This window comes from Heterodontus francisci, chromosome 43, assembly GCF_036365525.1.
Source record: "Heterodontus francisci isolate sHetFra1 chromosome 43, sHetFra1.hap1, whole genome shotgun sequence".
Lineage (NCBI taxonomy): Eukaryota > Metazoa > Chordata > Chondrichthyes > Heterodontiformes > Heterodontidae > Heterodontus > Heterodontus francisci.
Window position 1 is genome coordinate 26,668,050 of NC_090413.1, and position 13,087 is coordinate 26,681,136.

At 42.6% G+C, this 13,087-nt stretch overlaps 1 protein-coding gene across 5 annotated transcripts in view; it reads right to left on the reverse strand.

Annotated features, from left to right (window-relative positions):
• Nucleotides 1-1,012: 1,012 nt before the first annotated feature.
• LOC137355748 (BTB/POZ domain-containing protein 8-like) overlaps nucleotides 1,013-13,087 on the reverse strand; it is a 47,100-nt gene continuing 35,025 nt past the window's right edge. For 4 of the 5 annotated variants that reach the window (XM_068021232.1, XM_068021230.1, XM_068021231.1 and 1 more), the window contains 3 exons: nucleotides 9,887-10,050; nucleotides 6,688-9,000; nucleotides 1,013-4,723 (listed from right to left, as the gene is read on the reverse strand). In XM_068021232.1, the coding sequence (XP_067877333.1) occupies nucleotides 4,269-4,723; nucleotides 6,688-9,000; nucleotides 9,887-10,050 (2,932 nt within the window). In that variant the 3' untranslated portion in view covers nucleotides 1,013-4,268. Of the gene's footprint in view, nucleotides 4,724-6,687; nucleotides 9,001-9,886; nucleotides 10,051-11,330; nucleotides 11,409-13,087 lie in introns of those variants that run through there. The other variant, XM_068021234.1, reaches the window with a different exon arrangement.

The window sequence follows — 13,087 nt, forward strand, 5'->3', positions numbered from 1 at the left end:
TCAAATAAAGTTAAATTCAAATTAACTGGCTATCTAATGTAAACAAATCCATCTCCAGAATTAAGTTAGTTAAGCATTGTACAGCCTTAATCTTGATAACTTATACAGCAACACATTTCTGTACAGCTTTTCCACATTTCTGGCAAAATAGCAGATATGATCTTTACGTAGTCAGATGGGACATTGAAACATCTGCCAGAAATTTAAAACTAAATCTGCTTCAGTGTTATAGAAAAAAAAATCAACCCAGCAGCAAAAAAATGACATTTAGGTTAGTGTGTCATCTTCATGTAGTCATGTACACTCAGACAGTCTACACCAGCCCAGTACACAGTGTCCCATGGAAATTCTTGTGATTACCCAATTGAATACATAATGGTCAAGAATATAGTTAATTTCTTCAGCCCAAGCAGTTAGTAGGAACATTTTAGAGTGAAAACCCCAGTTCACTTCATTAAATGGCATCACACTTAAAGCATGTTTCCAAATCTGCAGACAAGGGTGGTGCTGTTATCTGGCATACCGACCTCTACCGTGCAGAGGCTGTGCACCAACTCAGTCACTTCTTCCTACCTCCCCAGAGGATGACCCCACCACCGAACATCAAGCTACTGTCTGCTGACATCTCCTCCAGAGATCTTCCCTCTACAGCTTCCAACCTCAGTCCCGTAACCCCAGACAGCCCGCTTCTACCTACTTACCAAAATCCACAAATAGGACTGTCCTGGCAGAACCGTTGTTTCAACCGGTTACTGGCCTTCCGAACTTATCTTGACTATCTTGACTATCTTTTCTCGGCTAGTCCAGTCTCTCCCCACCTACATCTGTGACTCAACACCCTATGTCATTTTGACAATTTCCAGTTTCCTGGCCCTAACCACCTCCTTCACTATGGACGTCCAATCCCTCTATACCTCCATCCACAACCAGGACAGTTTGTGGTTTCTCCACTTCTTCCTTGGAGAGGCCCAACTAGTCCCCATCCACCACCACCCTCCTCCACCTGACTGAACTTGTCCTCATTGAAGACTTCAACTCCACTCACTTCCTTCAAGTGAGAGGTGTTGCTATGGGTACCCGCACACATCCTAGTTATACTTGTCTTTTTGTGGGATAAGTTGAACATTCCTTGTTCCAGTCCTACTCAGGCCCCCTCCAAATATTTCTGGTACATTGATGACTAGTTTTCCAGTTCAGGGCAGGAAACAATCAATTTTGCTTCCAATTTCCAGCCTTCTCATCTTTACATGGTCTATTTCCAACACTTCCCTTCTTTGACTTCAGTCTCCATCTCTGGGGATATTCTGTCCACTAATATTCAATTTCAGCCTACCAGCTCCCACAGCTACCTCGACTACACTTCTTCACACCCTGCCTCCTGTAAGGATTCCATTCCATTCTCCTAGTTTCTCTGTTGCCAACACATCTGCTCTGATGATGCAACCTTCCACAACAGCACCTCCCATATGTCTTCCTTTTTCCTTAACAGAGGATTCTTCCCACTGTGGTTAACAGGGCCCTCAACTGTGTCCAGCCTATTTCCCACATCTCTACCCTCCCAGGACAGGTTTCCTCTTGTCCTCACTTTCCACCCCACCAGCCTCCACATCCAGAGGACCATCCTCTGCCATTTCCACCACCTCCAGCATGATGCTAGACACATCTTCCCCTCCCATCAGCATTTCGAAGGGATCGTTCCCTCTACGACACCCTGGTCCACTCTATTTCCGCCCCCCTCACAAAAACACCTCGTCCCCTTCCCATGCAAATCACAGGTGGTGTAATACTGCCCTTTTACCTCCTCTCCTCACTATCCAAGGCTTCAAAACACTTTCAGGTGAAGCAGTGATTTACTTGTACTTTCAATGTCGTATACTGTATTCGTTATTCACAATGTGGTCGTCTCTAAACTAGGGAGACCAAATGCAGATTGGGTGACCACTTTGTGGAACACCTCCACTCAGTCCAAAAGTATGACCCCCCAGCTTCTGGTTGCTGGCCATTTCAACACCCTGCAGCATGCTCACATCTCTGTCCTGGGATTGCTGCAGTGTTCCAGTGATCAATACAAGCTCGAGGAACAGCATCTCATTTACCGATTAGGCACACTACAGCCTGCCGGACTGAACATAGTGAATTCACTAACTTCAAAGCATGACTGGCCTTTAAAATTTTATTTTTTAACCATGTATCTGTTTTTCATAGTCAGAGCTGATTATTCCATTGTTAACACTCTCTGGACTAATGCTCTTTCACCACAAGCATTGACACACACTTTGCCTCAGGACAGCTTTATTTAATCTCCCTCTGCCCTATCAAACACCTTCCCAGTTCTCTCCCCCCACTTGCTCAAAATCTAAAATTCTTTTCTAACCTTTGCCAGTTCTGATGAAAGGTCATGGACCCAAAACGTTAACTCTGCTTCTCTGCAGATGCTGCCAGACCCAGAGTATTTCCAGCACTTTGTTCTCTTTCAATACTGAATATGGATTTAAACCAGTAAATAGAATCTTAATATGCAAGCCAAGGAAGAGAATGCGAAAGCCTGGATATTTAGTGACAGCAAATTGGCAAAAATCAGGATATGGACCAAAAAAACACTGGGAAAGCCAACCTTTAGTGCTCAGCCCTAGTTACCTCCAATAACATGACAGTGGATCACCATGAATTTATTTAACGGATGCATGTTGGATTATGTACTACACTGCCTCAGAACAGCGAAGAACACTTTCATCTGATTAACCGGTTTATGGATACAGGAGACGACGTGTACTCCAGATCCAGAGTTAAAATATTAGTAGAGCAACAGCTAATTTTGGGAAATGCCTATATAGTGTGCAGTTTGAGTACATTGAACTCCAGCATACTTTCAAGTGAAATACCATTTAAAGAAATAGGTTTACCATATCTGGTAGTCATTGATAAGCTCATTGCAGGCACAAATTGGGAGTGATAGACATGTTAATGTCCAATTTGGAGTTACCTGTTCAACATATGGCCCATCCTAACACTTATTCAGATTTAAAATAGAATGACTGGTGTGCACAAGCCAGCATCTGCAGGTAAGGGACATTCTGCAGTAGTTTACTAGTAACAAGTCAATCTATATAGTTAAGCAGCTGTAGACTAGTCAAGGACAATGGAAATTTTGACAGTTTAGATGAGATTTACCTGCAGCATTCTTACTTGCAAGTGCAAGGCTATGTAAAAGGTTGATTTATAAACAGGTTCCCTGCATATTTGTATAATTCACTACAAAGGACACTTTAAAATTTACTTGCTTATCCAGTGGCATCTCCTTGAAGAAAAAAAACTTCCACGTCAAGTTGGAGATGTGCACCAAAACACCTGTGGAATATTTCTCCAGGCAAACATCTTTATTTGTGGACACCTCACTAGACTAATCAAGGAGATTTATACACAAGTCAATGTTATGGCTTCCAAAATGTTCGCATGTAAAAAAAAACACAGCACCAACCTATTCAAAGTTGAAGTTTGCACTTGTAACCAAAGCAGATACAATTCCACCTTGAAGTAACTAGAGCTCTCTGCTCCCCTTTTAAGCTAGGTGCACAGCTAGAAGCCAAAACTTTCAAATAGCTAGATGCTATTAACTAATTATGTACACAGGCTTGGATCGCCATGTCAACTTGGACCTTGTTCAAAAAATAAAATCATTGGTCAGATTCTGTAAAAACTGTTTTTAAACCAGCATTCAAATGATTATACACCCCCCAACTCAAGATTCAGATCAAACAGACCACCCAAAATGGGACACTGAGCAGAAGTTGCAAGAGGGCAGCTTTGAAAAATCTGTTCATAGGTAAACTCTGGCCAGTTTCTAAAATAAAACCTGGCCAAACTGGCACAAGAGGCAGACAAGTATAGAACACTTCAAATTTCAGGGAATATACAAAGTTCTTGTCAGATTAAGTATCCAGATAAAAACTTTTGGATTGTGAACAGCTCTTAAGCTACTTGAATGCATTCAAACAGATCAGACTTTTTTAAAAAATGCAAGGAAGCAAATTTGTTGTTATCTGATCTTGAACCTGGAAGTTGAAGTTATGACAACATATTGGGGAGGAATAGAAATATCTTCACACCTCAGTCTTTAAAAGGCTCATCATTGACAGTATGGCCATCTTAAAGTTTGCAAATCTGTGCAAAAGCCACTAGAAAGTGTGGCATCCCAACTCGGACTTCAATATTTAATTGGCCACCTGATCCAACTGCCATTTCAGGCAAGAGTGTGCAAGCCATGTGCTTTAATGATGAGTCTCTAACTCTACCACTGTCCATTCCCCTTGTGAAGAGGAGATATCTTCAGGTGAAAAGCTGGTTACAGATGTGATACTGGCTGTGGAGTCATCTAGTGGCGATATAAGATCTGTCCATTTACTCAGCTCTGCTTTGTCAACCATTACCTTGCTTTGCAATTTGACCCCATCTCCAGAAAGTAGCAATGTCTGGTTGATCAATTGCTGCACCACTTCCACTGGTTCAATCTGTAGAGTCAAGACCTTGTTGCTGGGATCTTCAATGAGTTCAAGACATTGCCAGTCTGGTTTCTGCAGTTCCCCTTTTTCAAAGTCATCTTCCAACCTAGTCTCCTCTGCTGTTTCTACTTCATAGATGGTTGAAAGGATAGGAGGTAGCAGCGGTGTCATCCAGGGTACACAAGCATGTGTCTGTAGTGTTTTATCGCCCTCACTCAAGATGCCTGCAACAGTTGACAGCACTTGAAGATTTGGAAAAAAGTTCAAGAAGCAAAAACCCCATTTTTGCATGCATATCTACAACTAATACTGGATGGAATTGTTTGCAGAGTAAATGTGAACACAAGATAGTTTGAGCACAAGTATGTTTCTAATGATTTTCATTTTCCCCAGAAACACTTGTCTATCAATTTAGAGCAGGCCCAAACTAAACAAGGGCACAAAAGGGAAAGTGATTTGAAACTGCAGGTAAAATTTCATCTATATATTTTTCAATTTCGGTTGTTTCAAGTGATAAGTTGGCAGACAAACTGCCAACTTAATTAAAATGGGAACACCAAGAGTATCCATTGCGTGTCTTCAGGAGTCAGTTAAGTATACACCGACAAGCCTTGCAGGCCATATTTTAAGCTTCAATAGTCCCATTAATTCACATCCATTTTATCTTTGTTCAGTTTAGGATGTACGCAGTAATAAGACATGCGACACAGCCCCAAGCAGACAATGAAATGGGACAAGCTACAAATACAAGTGAAAATAGAACATTTGTCTGGGTTGGATGGCCAGAGCTTATGGGCTGAAATTTGGACACTCCTGCATGTTCATTTCTCAACCCATTAACTGCCAGTGGCTTTGCTTGCTGACAGTTTCCAATCTAACAGTGTCAATGTAGCAGTGTCATGAATGTTCTGCGGTTGATAGTCACTGCTGCAAAACATTAACAGGTGATTTGCTTTTAAAAAGTCCAGGCTCCAGGTCAATAGCGAGATGTGACATTTGGTGCAGGACAGACATTAGACAAGACAGATCTATCCCAGATGGACCGTTAAACAGACCACCTCCATTACAATAGTAATTTGTAGACATAACAGCAGAGTATTTCATTTGACCTGGTAAGTGTATTACTGCCACACTAGCTGCAGAGACTGCTAACTACCTCTTAAAACCCTCAGCTGGTCAATATTGCAATGTGGTAATCTAGAGAGATTATGTGGAAGGAAAGAAAAGCACTTGGCTGTTCCCAACTAGGAACTCAGCATGCAGACCACAAATGCAAACCACACTACCCAGTACCCCATAAGCCCCAATCCAGAATATTCCAGAAGAACACTGCTGTACTTTGATGCCAATTCCATGTAAACTTAGGACCACCCACCTGATCAATTCCTGCAATTTAAAAAAAAAAGAGAAACAAAGGATAAAAATGCCCTAGTGTCAAATCCTGCCCAGTGTTTAAAAAATGATGAAAAGCACCAATGTGCTGCAGCAGTAGCTTTCCCAAGGACAGCTATAAGAAAAAGCAATACTTGTTTTTTTTTTAAAAAAAGGGTTATGTTACAAAACGCATTGTCCATTGCTCTTTGAAAGGCTGCATTTTATCCACACTAAATTCACAAAAAAGGGCCAGATCTCAAATCAGTTCAAATCCAAGATTTATTATAAGTGACAGCTCATATCAGCAGCTAGTGTTACACATTTAGAGAAACGCTAATCGTCATTTCAGCCACTTCCTTCAATTCCACACAGAAATATGTTGGGGTTGACTTGGAAAGGGGGGGTGAAAAAGGGGGCTGAAGACACAAAATTGCACCTACCCAGCATCCTACTGCAAGGTACTATAGTGATCTAAAAGAAAACCTTGTATGATATGGGCAGTTCCAAAACATTCCACACAACTTTATTAGTCAAATGTCAAACCAAAAAAAAAAAAGAGGATTTACATATTCTAGTTGCTTTCTGCAAGTTCATTAAGAATCTAGCAGCACAGATACAAAAAAAAAAGTTACTGAATTGGGTAAAAAAATTCATAGGCATGCAATCTATATCAGTGCAGGATAGTTTTGCTCCACAGTCCAAGCCATAGGCTCATGTATCCACTATTAACATCTATTGCACTTGGACTTCACCCTCAAGACTTGGTGTGCTTACTTTTAAACAATTAGTATTTTAGCCAAGCTCTATACATTACCTGTCAATATGCTATCATTCTTTTCACTAGAGCAGTACTGCTGCACGTGACCGCCATTTGGATCAGTGGTAGGACTGTTCAGCTTCTGGACATTAGTCAAGTCCCCATCAAGGCAGTCTATTGGATAACTTGCAACAATTTCCTCTACATTGCATGACTTTGGTTGATTAGACTCCGAGCTATCTTCTGCCAGGTCCCCCTCATGGTCCGCAACAGTCACTACAGCAACATCTTTCAAGCACTCATTTTGAGGAAAACAGTGGTTCTGAATGGAAAGGCTTGCATTGGGTCCAAAGGAATGCTGGCCAATCATGGCAGTAAGTTTTTCTTGGCTTGCAATCTGCTCACTAGTGGGATCTTCCTGTAAAGATCCCGTACCTGACAGCACACAATGTTGAGCAGCAAGGGAGTCAGAAGTAGCACGACCACGTCCAAGGCATGGAAGGGTCTCCGCTGTTGCAAGTTCTTCTCCCTCATCCACAGCATGTAGAGTTAAGGGTTTGAAATGGGGAGAACATGAAGCAAGGGACAGCACTTCAGAATTTGATTCAGTTTTGTCCTCAAATACTGGGTTGTCAATCCCCTCTAATCCACATTGGATATGTTCTCCAGTCACACTTTCATGATCAGCCTCGAAGTGATCATCCTCCTCTGAAGACACAACAGACTCTGTTGGAGGATCACCATGCAGATCATCTGCTGCAAGTGTCTCTGGTTCTTCATCACCCCTTTCCAAGTGAATCCCTAAATCTTGATCCAAGAGATCATCCAGTGGTCTCAGTTCATCAGTCTGACGAATGCCAAGATCTGCAAATTCTAGTTTCTCATCAGATTTTGACTCTACTCCCGAACTACTATCATAGTCCTTCAGTTCTTCAGGAGTGCTAGTGGTACTACTGCTTTTCCCTGCCAAATCAGGACCACTAAGTGTACTTGACTTGGACACGCCCGGATCTTCACGTGAATCTTCGGGTGAGATTCCAAGCTTCTCTCCAGATGACTGGTTTCCAACAGGACATTCTGTCTTGGAAGATATTTGCATGGTCTCCACGAGTAGGTTGTGAGGTTCAAAGACAAGGTCTCTACTTTGAAGTGTTTCTGGGCAAACCTCAGTAGGAGATTCTTCAGTATCTGCCTCTTCAGAATACTCATACATGGTGAGCTTAACTTTCTCTACATTAGATACGTTGCTATTTGTCTCAGGAGAACTCTCATCTTCAAGAGAACTTCCCAAGGTAGGCTCTTTAGGATCTACCAGATCCAACATTGATACAGGGACAACATTGCCACCTTTGGTTGCAGATACATTATCCACCTGTGACCCATCCATGGCAGGATTTAGAGACTCTTTCTCTTCAGAGCTTGAAGTAGATTCATGAAGTACATATTGGCTCTGCAAGTCTTGCACTTCCAGACTTTCACTGTTCAAGTACATCTTTCCATCAATACCAGCAACTTTTTCATTCATATTCTGTTCCGCTTCAATTTGGTTTAAATCCACTTTTATTACCTTTGCTGCATAGTACTCATTTCTATCAATAACTCTTGCATCTTTTCCCTCATCAATTCCACTGTAGTTTGAACACAAGCCAACTTCCAACATTTGGCCATAATTCAGGACCCCCTTATTTTCTTCAGCTAATTGACCAGATGTTTTAACAGAACCCATGTTTCCTCCACTTTCTGCCGCTTCAGGTTCTCCCATGCAAGCATTTGCTTCCACCTCTTTATTCTCCACCTTCTCTTCAAATGAAGTAGAGTTCTTCACTTCAGTGTTGCCAAGGCAAGGGACTATCTCCACTCCCTGTTGAGATGGCACTTTTTCAATTGTTAGATAACCTTGGGGATTCATAGCCACCACATCCTCATTGGACAATGCTGTATTCAAAGTCAGAGGTTCCTTTTTCACTATGGTCTGTGCTTCAGCAGACTTCACTGGTTCAGCTTGAAGTGGAATCTGTTCAGCCCTAGTTTTCCCAATATCATTTTCTGAGAGAGATTTCCTGGAAGAAGTTGACAACCTCTTACGTGGCAGGGTTTGCTTCTCAACATTTCTTTTAGAAGCTTGAGTTGATTGCTGGTGAACAGTGCCTACTGAAGCCTTGGAAGTAGAGGTGCCTGGCTGCACTTTTGGTGTGGGTTTGACAGACACTTTGGTCACTTGGTTCTTTAACCTTGCATTCAAATTCTTCTGGTCTGCAGGTTTAGCTTCAGAATACTTCATTGGCTTTGGTTTGGTTGACTTCACCGTATTGGCAGCCCTGTTCAGTTCAAAACTGGAATACTTTGACTGTGAACTACTTGGAGTCAAGTCTGGAAGAGAGGGAAAATAAACCAAATTAAACACAGCTTCTTACATTGAGTTTAGTTGGCTGGCAATTTATCTAGGACATAGCAAGGTATTGTATTGAAAAAGGGCTGAAGAGTTCAAATTTTCACTCCCTTTTGTATGGAGAAACACTTCCTGACATTGCACGAATTTTAAATTTATGCCCCCGGGGGGGGGGGGGGGGGGGGGGGGTGGAGGCGATGTTCTCCTTCGAGCACAAGGAGATCAAGGAGAGATTTGATAGAGGTATACAAGATTATGTCAGGCTTAGATTAAGGTAGACGAAGAGAAGGTTTCCCATTAGCTGATGGAATAAAAGGACAAGGGGACACATTGAATTGAAAGTTTTGGGCAAGAGGGGGTGGGGAGGGAAAATGCAAGGACGAACTTTTCTTTAAAAGAAAGTGGTAATGACCTGGAGAACACTGCTTATGAGGGTGGTGGAAGTGGAGATAATGAATGATTTCAAATGGAAATTGGATAGGCACTTGAAAAATAAACTTGCAGGGCTACAGGGATAGAGCCAGGGAGGATTGGCTTGTTCTACTAAGAACTGGCAAGGATTCAAATGGCCTCCTGTCCCATTATGACAAACTTCAACTAGTGTCACATAGCTAAATTGACAGCAGGGGAGGAGAAACTCAGATCATTAATCATCAAATCTACAAGCGTCAACTGGCCTGGAGGTAGGAGTCCGACAACTTCCAAAAGCCAAGCTGAACAACCCGTTCCCAGGCTTTTATCAATAGCATACGAACTGGCCCTGAATATGATCAAAGGCAGAAAAATTTCAACTTCAGGATCCACAAAAGTAAATTAATTGCTAAAGTCTCAAACAATTTGTAGAAGACTTGAGTCTAGTTTTCCCACCTTTCTTGCTCGAGGCTGCAGAGAGTTTTCCCGGTTGGACTCCCATTGATGGGACACCAGGTTGAGCTCGAGGTGGTCGTTCAATAGTAGTTCTAGGTGCTGGCTGCTTTTTCACACTGGCTCCTGCATTTGGAGTGGAATGGCTTGAAGTCATGGTATCTGGTCTTTTGAAAGAAAAAAAAAAGTAAATGGGAGTTACAAAAGACAATGCATCCTTCAACTATTTTGCTTTGCAGAGGGAGCCAGGCTGCAAACACATTCTGCCTGGACCAGGCAAAAACTGCCCAAACTCAGAACAAGCCAACATGAATTACTATAGTGAAGTTAGCACTTATTGGTCTTTTCAAGAGGATTTAAGTACAGGAGTAAATTGATGCAATTGTATAGAGCCTTGGTGAGAGCACACCTGGAGTATTGTGTAGAGTTTTGGTTTCCTTACCAAAAGGGAGGATATACTAGCTACAGAGGGAGTGCAATGAAGATTCACCAGACTGATTCCTGGGATAGCAGGATTGTCCTATGAGGAGAGATTGAAGAGACTGGTCCTGTATTCTCTAGCATTTAGAAGTGACAAGTGATCTCATTGAAGCATACAAAATTCTTAGAGCTCGACAGGGCAGATGCAGTAAGGATGTTTCCCCTGGCTGGGACTCTAGAAACAGGGGACAGAGTCTCAGAATAAAGGGACAGGCCATTTAAGATTGACGAGGCAGAATTGCTTCACTCAGAGGCTGGTGAATCTGTGGAATTGTCTACCAAAAGGGCTGTGGAGGTTCAGTCATTGAGTCTGTTCAAGACAGGTAGATAGATCTACATAAAGGCATCAAAGGATATGGGGTTAGTGCAGGAAAATGGCATTGAGGTAGATCAGCAACTGAACGGCCTGCTCCTATTTATGTTCCTATGTAGTTCTAGCAGCACAAGGTATTGGTAGCTAAGCTAGTGCTGGCCTACCAATTTCAGTGGATATGGAATCAGTAATCTAAAAGAGGGGGGGGGGGGGGGATAAAAAAAAAAAAAAAAAATCACTCGTCTACCAGCAAAGTAGAGTCTTCCTATTTGCATGCAGGCCAAAGCAGCCTGTATGACCTTTCCCCCCCTTGCCTCCTGACAATTGTTTGAGCAACAATTGCCTGGTGACACTCCCAAAGTTGGAGGAAGATGAGGCATCCAACATAAACTTGGCTGTCCAGGGTAATCCACTGATGATCAAACCAAGTGTTGAGATGTGCACAGAGAGCAAGTGTTGTCATGAGTTACTAAGAATAAAATGGGGACCTTAAATGCAGAAAGCAAGGCAGTACCCAACAGTACACTTGGAGTTTTAACCCTCATGAGTAAACCTTGCGTGGGAGGTAGAGTGATGGACAATACACTAACTAGCTAAATTAGTAATGATTAAGAGTTGACCACTAACTTGGGACCCAACTAATGCACCACGTACCCTGCAAGTAGGAGCCTTTCTTGAATGCCGTTCTGGAAACTAATATAGGAAAGTCAAACAATTAGAAGCCTTTTGCTAAACTGAAGAGCATCTATTACAACTTCATGTTAAATCGTCAGGATGTAGCAACCCAATCCATCTTCCTTCAGGAGAACTCCAGAATCTGCTGAGGCTAAACAAGAGTTTGAGATCCTCCTGAAGTTTGCAGCCCATTTGGCCATCAGGAGAGTTACTCTTCAGTTGCCTTAACATTTTCCCCATTTAAACCGCACCAGAAAGCCTGCATCATCCTCAGGCATCCTATTCGCAGAGCCAGGGATGACCTGGCCAACTGGACCCCTGCCATGTATATACATGGCTTTAAACTGTTGAGCAGAGTCCCCTGCTGCCATTTCACATTGGGGCCTGCAGATGGTGCCATTTCCCTTCTCTGCTCATTATTGTAGCTGTGACTGCTCGAGATGCAGAATCCAGAGCCTAGAATGGTTCATCAGATTTACAGATTTTATTTTTATTTTATTTAGAGATACAGCACTGAAACAGGCCCTTCGGCCCACCGAGTCTGTGCCGATCAACCACCCATTTATATTAATCCCATATTCCTTACCACATCCCCACAATTCTACCACCTACCTACACTAGGGGCAATTTACAATGGCCAATTTACCCACCAACCTGCAAGTATTTGGCTGTGGGAGGAAACCGGAGCACCCGGCAGAAACCCAGTCACAGGGAGAACTTGCAAGCTCCGCACAGGCGGTACCCAGAACTGAACCCAGGTCGCTAGAGGCTGCAGTGCTAACCACTGCACCACATGGTCAGGGGTGTTTCACCCAACCCCTTCAAAATTAGTGTTGCCAAATCTCCAGGAATTAAAAGGTTAATCTCTTGGATGCAACTGGGAGGAAAATCCCTCAGGGAATAAAAGTGTTTTCTTTGAACACAAAAATTGAAATTGTTTTTTTTTAAAAAAGGCCATGAGGAAACCTACAGAATACAACTAGGAGTTGGTAACCTTGCCCCAATACTCAAATATGCCTCCCTGCGAGGGGTCCTGGTAGCCCAGGCTGTTATCTAACCTTCATTTAAAACTGCTGGACTTGAAGATACAGCTTTCACCAAACCCCCCCAATGCGCACCACCTCCCCCCAAAACAGTATTGCTACTGATCTAACTGTTGGTGTTAAAAGTGCCCCAGCAGCAACACAACTCTTTAGGCAGTATTGAAACTTGCCTCACAATGCAGCATGTTTCTCAAGGCTGCTTCTTTTACAAAGAGGCCATTCAGCCCATCAAGCCTGTTCTTTGAAAGCTGTCCAATTTGACCCCACTCCTTTCCACATATACTTGAAGTGGAAACATTTGTAAGGTTATCAAAGTCTCTTGAAAACAGACAACTGAATTTTCCACCGCACCCCCCCCTCCCTTTCAGGCAGATGACAACTAAAAAAAAATGTATCCTTCAGTACAACTTGAAGGCCCACTATTCATTCTCCTTTCTATTTATCTGGATAGATTTACTGTTCCCCCACATCATCACATTCCAACTGGTATTCCATACATTATGGACTTCAGTCACAAAAAAAAAACACTGAAGATAATTACAAGCCGTTACAGGGAGGCTAGTTTCCATTGCACATGACATCAGCAAGCTGTAACAATCTGATGGAAAACAAACAGCTTTTTGTAGACACACACTGGCCTCACCTCCAATAGGCATTGGAACAAACCAAGAGTTGAGTGCAGAGAGTCCCTCT